The 8941-nt window shown below is 47.8% G+C and overlaps 1 protein-coding gene across 1 annotated transcript in view; it reads right to left on the minus strand.

Annotated features, from left to right (window-relative positions):
* Nucleotides 1–8660, minus strand: part of mcf2la (mcf.2 cell line derived transforming sequence-like a) — a 325483-nt gene extending 316823 nt beyond the window's left edge. The window contains 1 exon segment of the mRNA XM_084322780.1: nt 8376–8660. Coding sequence (XP_084178906.1) covers nt 8376–8514 — 139 coding nt within the window. The 5' untranslated portion in view covers nt 8515–8660.
* Between the last annotated feature and the right edge of the window lie 281 nt (nt 8661–8941).

Consider the following 8941-nt stretch of genomic DNA (forward strand, 5'->3'; position numbering starts at 1 on the left):
CTTATAAATGACCTTTTCCAGTGTTTAGGGTTATTTTCTAGCTATGTGGACTTATAGTAATAGGATCTATGTCTCTAATTCTCGATTTGGCGCATTCTTCCAATTCTCCCCTCACAATAATGTCCCTCCCTCAAGTGAGTCATCTGAAAATGTGCCTATATGGGACGTCATATGGTGCGTAAGCGTATTTGCATAATAACACCCGCCCCCCTCTAGCTGCCCGCCGAGCGAGAGAAGCAGAGAACTGTAAACGCTCTGCGTGTCTCCCTCTCCCTCTCGAGGAAGTCCACCACCGTGCTGCGCTACAGCTCATGCTCCCGAACCGAGAGAGAACTGTAAACGCTCTGCGTGTCCTCCCGGCTCGCTCGCTCGCTCGCTCTCTCGCTCTCTCGCTCTCTCGCTCTGTCTGTCTGTCTGTCTGTCTGTCTGTCTGTCTGTCTGTCTGTCTGTCTGTCTGTCTGTCTGTCTGTCTGTCTCTCTCTCTCTCTCTCTCTCTCTCGACTGACTGACACTCAAAGTGCTTATGGGCGGAGCCAGGCCATAACAGCCTGATTTGTTGTGGCTGAAAAATGATGGGTTTGAGTACTTGATTAGAAATATAAACCAATGCATTTTTTTTTTTTTAAACGTACAGATGTCTTCAATAGACTGACAGGAATTGTTTAAAGTTGCCCAAATAGTGCTAGGAATAGTAAAATAGTTCCCCTTTAAAAGAAAAGATACTGTATAATGTAAGGTTCAAGGTAAGAGTGGAATAGACACAAACCATACACACACACACAGACACAACCCCCCCCCCCCCACACACACACACACACACACACACACACACACACACACACACACACACACACATATGGACTCATGGACCTTGGACTAAACCATCCCCTCTGCCGGTGGTCTAAGGACTTCCTCTCTGACCGCCCCCAGAGGGTCAGGATAGGCCCCCAACACCTCCACAGCCATCAGCACCGGATCCCCCCAGGGCTGCGTGCTGAGTCCCCTTTTTTACTCTATTTATACACACGACTTCACCGCAGTCCACCCCAGCAACACCATCATCAAGTTCGCTGACGACACCACCGTGGTGGGCTGCATCACAAAAGGTGACGAGACCGCGTATCGCGATGAAATAGAGCAGCTGTCAGCCCTGTGCAAGGATAACAACCTACAGCTGAACAAGCTAAAGACCCAGGATATGATCGTGGACTACAGGAGGAAGAAGACCGACATACAGCCCCTGTATATCGACGGGGGATGTGTGGAGAGAGTCTCGGTCATCAAGTTCCTGGGTGTCCATCTGGAGGATGACCTGACCTGGAGAATCAACACCACGGCGATAGTGAAAAAGGCACAGCAGAGACTCTACTTCCTGAGAGTACTGAGAAACTACCACCTCAGACAAGACCTGCTGCTCCGTGGAAAGCATCCTCACCTACTGCATAAATGTGTGGTTCCTCAGCTGCACAGCCGCAGAGAGGAGGGCGCTCCAGAGGGTCGTCAACTCGGCCCAGAAGATCATCGGCTGCCCCCTCCCCTCACTGGAGGGACTATACAACTCCCGCTGCCTCAAAAAAGCAGTAAAAATACTGAAGGACCCACACCACCCGGGCAACAAGCACCTCGTGTGGCTGCGCTCGGGCAGGCGTTTCAGCGTCATGCCCACCCGGACTAACAGACTGAAGTTTAATTTTTATCCCAGGGCCATATGTGCACTAAACTCAGCTAAATTTTAAAACAACAGTCTCCTTGCACCCCCCCCCCCCCCCCCACACAACATTAAGAGATAGTGCAATTATATTTGATACCCCCCTGTTTTATTAATGTTATTTACGCCCCACGCCTGTTTTTATATTTAACACTGTGTTTAGGACTGTTCTTATTTTTTTACTAGCACCTAGGGTTGCATTTTTTTATTTCGTTGTAACAACTGTAACAATGACAATAAAGATCTATTCTATTCTATTCCACACACACACACACACACACACACACACACACACACACACACACACACACACACACACACACACACACACACACACACACACACACACACACACACACACACACACACACACACACACACACACACACACACACACACACACACACACACACACACACACACACACACACACACACACACACACACACACACTCTTGCTTCAGAGCAATAGTCACATTGTACCACCCTGAGTAAATAAGGATGTAGTATATTACTCCGCCATTTGCCAGCAGCCTCTAGTCTGGTGATGATAGTGTACCTTGGACCTACATCAACTGCTTAGAAGAACGTAGCAGATAGATACCAGCCTCCTCTCTGTGCACTCGGTAGGAAGCCATCCAGCTGTACTCTAGCCTAGCTTAGCACAAATTAATACAAGCGGATTGGTACAGGTTAGCCTAGCTTAGCACAAATTAATACAAGCGGATTGGTACAGGTTAGCCTAGCTTAGCACAAATGAATACAAGCGGATTGGTACAGGTTAGCCTAGCTTAGCACAAATGAATACAAGCGGATTGGTACAGGTTAGCCTAGCTTAGCACAAATTAATACAAGCGGATTGGTACAGGTTAGCCGCGGCGTCAGCCAACAAACACCTCTCCCGGAGTTTTAAGCTAACCTGTACCAATCTATTCTTTGTGCTAAGCTAGGCTAACCTGTACCAATCCATTAATTTGTGCTAAGCTAGGCTAACCTGTACCAATCCATTAATTTGTGCTAAGCTAGGCTAACCTGTACCAATCCATTCATTTGTGCTAAGCTAGCATACAGCCAGATAGCCTTCTACTGGACACACAGTAGAGGAAACTGGTGTCCATCTTCTCAACAGATTCTGGATGATGTTGGCGTGTTCCTTTAAAAAAAGCGGTGGTGGTGCCTTTGGGCAAGGCACTTAACCTTTCAAGTGCTCCTGTGGAGCTGCTCAGTGGCACAACGGTGTCACACTGTGGTCGTACGGGGCGCGTGTATCACTTCCGCAACGGATTTAGTCGGATTTCAGTTTCCGGGTTCGCCTGATTGGCCGCGACGGCCATGTGACACACTGTGGCACCCCCACGGCAACAGTAACAGTAAGAAGCATTTTGGATAAAAGTATTCTGTACTTCTGTATGACAACAATGTATGCCTTTCAAATGTTAAATGATAAATGATTAAATGATACACACTGAAATCTACGCTCTCTCATCCTGCTTTCCACAACGCGACAATATTATTAAACAGCAGCTCTGTCATTGAAGTGGGAAAAGTGAGCCGTATTGTATATTAGTACATTGCATAGTATATTGTACAGCAGCGCGGCGCGATGTGAAAGGGGAAGTGAACTCCAGCCTCTAGGTCAAGTCCAGGGGTGCAGTCGTAATATGGGCGGAGGCCAAACGGTATCCTATTATTATGCAAAGTCTAGGCACTTATCACCTAGACTTTGCATAATAATAGGATGCGCGCACTTCGAAGCCCAAACGCCGTTTGACCGCGGTTGCCCAGCACTGCACCACTGGTCAAGTCCACGCCACCGCGAGCGTCGCCACAGCAGGCGGCAGCGGCAATGCTGCCGCTGCCGCGGGGGCGTGCCACGGCGTGTCACGTGGCCGTCGCGGCCAATCAGGCGAACCCGGAAACCGAAATCCGACTAAATCCGTTGCGGAAGTGATACACGCGTACGGGGCGGCTCCCAGGTGTGCGAGTGTGAGGAACTACGGTAGGTTAGTGTGAAGCAGTCCTCCCTGGTAAATATAGGTTTAAGAAAACACTAGGGCTGTCTTAAATACTTCGAAGCTTCGTTCGATGGGCACGGGATTCGAATTGAAAAAATAAAAATAAAAAATAAAAAATCAATATTCTTTTAAAATGTTCTTCCCCCCTCCCACCTGCAAAATCTTGCGCCTCCAATGCAACAAACAAAGGTTGCAACATAATTATGTAATGTAATGTTGTTGGCTCTGTAACGGAGAGCAGCCGCCCAGGTGCTCTACAAGTCCCACAACATAAGAATTAACACATTGAATTAAAATCAAATCTCGGCCCCGAAGCTTCGATTGCCATAAAAAGCTTCGAAGGTCAGCCCTAGAAAACACACACACACACTTACTGTGGAGCTGATGACAGCACTGAGAATACCGGTAGAAGTTGCCCATCTCCTGCAGAGAGATACGACTGAACCTCTCTTCTCCTCCTCTTCTGCACGCTCTCCTCCTCTCCTTCACACACTCCTCCATCTCTGCCCTCGCTCCTCTCCTCTCCTCCATCTCTGCCCTCGCTCCTCTCTTCTCCTCCATCTCTGCCCTCGCTCCTCTCTTCTCCTCCATCTCTGCCATCGCTCCTCTCTTCTCCTCCATCTCTGCCCTCGCTCCTCTCTTCTCCATCTCCGCCCTCGCTCCTCCTCCATCTCTGCCCTCGCTCCTCTCTTCTCCTCCATCTCTGCCCTCGCTCCTCTCTTCTCCTCCATCTCTGCTCTCGCTCCTCTCTTCTCCTCCATCACTGCTCTCGCTCCTCTCCTCCATCTCTCCCTTCCTCTCCTTCTTGGTGTCCATCTTAATCTCCGTAGGTACGAACGAAACACCTTCATCCTTTAGCTGCATTTCTCAACTTCCCTCTCTCTTTCTCTCTCTCCTTCACACACCTGTCATACTTTCTGGAAGACAGATTACACTCCTCCTCTTTTCCACTCCTCCTCCTGTATGTGTACTTGTGTGAGAGAGAGAGATGAAAGAGAGAGAGAAATGAAGAGCAGAGAGAGAGAGAGAGAGTGAAATAAAAGAGCGGAGAAAGGAGAGAGGGGGAAATAGAGAGAAATTAAAAAGAGCTGGGAGGCAGAGGAAAGAGAAATAGACAGGGGAGAGAGGAGAAGACATGTATAGAGAGACGTTAGAGAAGACATGTATAGAGACGTTAGAGAAGACATGTATAGAAAGGAGAGACATTAGTGAAGACATGTAGAGAGAGGAGAGATTATTATTTCTTTAAAGCTATTTCTAATACATTTCAAAGACATGTTCAGAGCGGTTAACACATTAGGTGCCAACAACGAGAGATCTCGTTGTTCGCCGCCATGCGTTGGTTGCCAATCACGAGATTTCTCGTTATTTAATCGTTATTTCTTTTATTAGCGATATCCATAAATTTTTCATCCGTCCAGCCTGACATTATCATTGGGAATGGCTCTGAGCTCGAAAAGGGCAATTACCGCCCCCTATCGTCTCCCGGATGGTAATGCACATGGCCACTCAATCCAATCATTGGATTGGATTGAGTGGCCATGTGCATCAGAGGAAAACTCCGCCCCAGGGTTTCCCCACCTCTGGCAAGCAGTGTGGATCAATAAACGCGATCAATATTTGGAATGGCGATCAGGAATTGGATTCATCTTTTTGCAGAACATCTGATCTGAGGTAAGGAATCTATTTGACTAGTTTTGGGTTAATCAGAGTTGTTTTTCACAGATTGCACAACGTGTGTGTGTGCGTGTGCGTGTGCGTGTGTGTGTGTGGCGTGGCACGAATAAATTATTTTCAGCCCGCTTTTGTATCGTGCATAAGAACACAAATACTCTCGATAATCTTTATTTTTTTCATTTTTCTATTTTTCCACGTCCCCAATTTCGTATTGTCCATTTCTACCCTCCCCTGTCTCGAACGTTGTTAGGCCATGCCTCCCACAAGCCGGCTGCAATGTGGATGAAGCCTTGCATCACGTGTCCCCTCCGGTACTCGAGGAGGCAGCTGTCGCATCTTTTCACCTGCACAGCACAATCTCTCAGCGGCGAAGGTCTGCGTGGGAGGGACACGCCGCCCTCGTCGCTTCCTGATTCTACTGCGCAGGCGCACCAACCGACCTGTAGGAGTCGCTGTCCACAACGTCTGATCCCCACCCACCAGCTTCCCACCCCCTAATACTGCCAATTGTATTAGTATGAACGACCAGCCAAGCTGGTAGCAACGCCGAGAGCTGGGCTCGAACCCAGCATATCCTGCGTAGGTGGCGAGCGCCTTGCCCACTGCGCCACCTAGCCGCCCCTACTCTCGATAATCTAGCGTTTATTTGAAAACGATTCATAAATCAGCCGGAAAATGACAACGTGTTTTGTGTATTCCAGTAAATGGCTATTTTCGCAGAATTTCTCTGAAATTACTAGAAATCACCAAAACTATACTCGTATTCAAAACGGTATAAAACGGAAATGTACTGATGAAAAAACAATCCGTTTCGTACATGTTGACTGCAAGCAAGTCATTGATAAGCGACGGGTGTATTAGACACATAGCCATAATTTAAGATATAGTTTATGCGTTCGCAAATGTGCTCGTCCTCCCATTCATTAACGTGGTGGCATCCAAACGATAAATCGCCATATCCTGCTGGCAACCAATGTGTTAAAGAACTACAACAACCAGAAACCAAGCATTCCAATAAAGACTTTGGCATCGGTTACCACAGTAACGACTGACGATCACTGCGGCAACGACTGAAGCTTCCAAGCCTGCAGGTCAGTCCTGAAGGTAATTCCAATACAGTCCCCCACCCTCACATGACAACAACATGCGTTCCGTTTCCATGGTAACGTGGTAGCGACACAGGTCTATTCTAAGGCACTGGTCTCGTGTCGGTTCCCATTGTGTGATTGAGGGGTAAGGAAGTCCAAATATGGGTATTGTTGTTATCGCTGTAATGGGAGGAAGTGACAGCAGCTTAATATGGCTGCAGCAGGTGGAAGGTGTCTGTAGGAAATCCTGTCCTGGCGCAATAATGAAACGAACAGATTATATATACTGTATATACACACACATGATGTAATGCAGTCTGGACGACACGGGCTGGTATCAGAGCTGTTTCAGCCTGGTATCAGACCTGTTTCAGCCTGGTATCAGACCTGTTTTAGCCTGGTATCAGACCTGTTTTAGCCTGGTATCAGACCTGTTTTAGCCTGGTATCAGACCTGTTTTAGCCTGGTATCAGACCTGTTTTAGACTGGTATCAGACATATCTATATTGGTGCTTCTCTAGTTGGCAATAGACTTAATACAAGGTGTGAAACATACTTGTATATGAAGCGCACGCACGCATGCACGCACGCACACGCGCACGCGCACACACACACACACACACACACAATACCCTGAACACAAACCAACTCAACTCGCAGACACACACGCACACACAATACCCTGAACACAAACCAACTCAACTCACAGACACTAACACACACCCACACCCACACAACCCTGAACACAAACCAACACACACACACTCCTCAGCCCATAACAGCGACCTGCCTACTAACACCAACCTTAACCTATAAGATGCTACTTGTCCAAACGGGGACCAGTTGTCCAGCCGTCCCCAACCAGCTGGTTAGAGTCTGAAACACTGACCTCTCTGTTAGAGTCTGAAACACTGACCTCTCTGTTAGAGTCTGAAACACTGAGCTCTCTGTTAGAGTCTGAAACACTGACCTCTCTGTTAGAGTCTGAAACACTGACCTCTCTGTTAGAGTCTGAAACACTGACCTCTCTGTTAGAGTCTGAAACACTGAGCTCTCTGTTAGAGTCTGAAACACTGAGCTCTCTGTTAGAGTCTGAAACACTGAGCTCTCTGTTAGAGTCTGAAACACTGACCTCTCTGTTAGAGTCTGAAACACTGAGCTCTCTGTTAGAGTCTGAAACACTGAGCTCTCTGTTAGAGTCTGAAACACTGACCTCTCTGTCTGGTTAGAGTCTGAAACACTGACCTGTCTGTTAGAGTCTGAAACACTGACCTGTCTGTCTGGTTAGAGTCTGAAACACTGACCTCTCTGTCTGGTTAGTGTCTGAAACACTGACCTCTCTGTTAGAGTCTGAAACACTGACCTGTCTGTCTGGTTAGAGTCTGAAACACTGACCTGTCTGTCTGGTTAGAGTCTGAAACACTGACCTCTCTGTCTGGTTAGAGTCTGAAACACTGACCTCTCTGTTAGAGTCTGAAACACTGACCTGTCTGTCTGGTTAGAGTCTGAAACACTGACCTGTCTGTTAGAGTCTGAAACACTGACCTGTCTGTCTGGTTAGAGTCTGAAACACTGACCTGTCTGTCTGGTTAGAGTCTGAAACACTGACCTGTCTGTCTGGTTAGAGTCTGAAACACTGACCTCTCTGTCTGGTTAGAGTCTGAAACACTGACCTGTCTGTCTGGTTAGAGTCTGAAACACTGACCTCTCTGTTAGAGTCTGAAACACTGACCTCTCTGTCTGGTTAGAGTCTGAAACACTGACCTGTCTATCTGGTTAGAGTCTGAAACACTGACCTCTCTGTCTGGTTAGAGTCTGAAACACTGACCTCTCTGTTAGAGTCTGAAACACTGACCTGTCTGTCTGGTTAGAGTCTGAAACACTGACCTGTCTGTCTGTGTGTCCTGGTGCTGCTGTGCGTCTGTCCCTGGAGCAACAGACCGACGGAGACGGTGGACAGACGGTGGACGAGCCTGCCGAGCCTGGCCCGGGCTTCAGACAGCACGTCCAGCACGGACATGGACATCCTCCATACGCATGTGTGTGCGTGTGTGTGTAGTGTCTGAACCCAACCGAGTCAAAACGTCAAAACGTCCAACTGTTAGTTTGTCTTTAGTTTTTTAAGTCCATCCGTGTTAAAAGTTAAAGTAGTGACATAGAACATAACATGCGTGTGTCTTCATGTGTGTGTCATCTCTCTCTCTCTCTCTCTCTCTCTCTCTCTCTCTCTCTCTCTCTCTCTCTCTCTCTCTCTCTCTCTCTCTCTCTCTCTCTCTCTCCTCTCTCTCTCTCTCTCAGTAAAATCAAGTTGAAGTCCAGTTGGTCTCATCTCTCCTCCTCACAGCCGTCCTCCAGGGGTGTGTGTGTGTGTGTGTGTTCCTTTATCTAAGTGCACGTCCGGTGTGTGTTCAACATCAATTGGAACAGGGAGGGCAATGCTTTGATACAAGAGA

This window comes from Notolepis coatsorum, assembly GCF_963971535.1.
Source record: "Notolepis coatsorum genome assembly, chromosome: 1".
NCBI classification, from domain to species: domain Eukaryota; kingdom Metazoa; phylum Chordata; class Actinopteri; order Aulopiformes; family Paralepididae; genus Notolepis; species Notolepis coatsorum.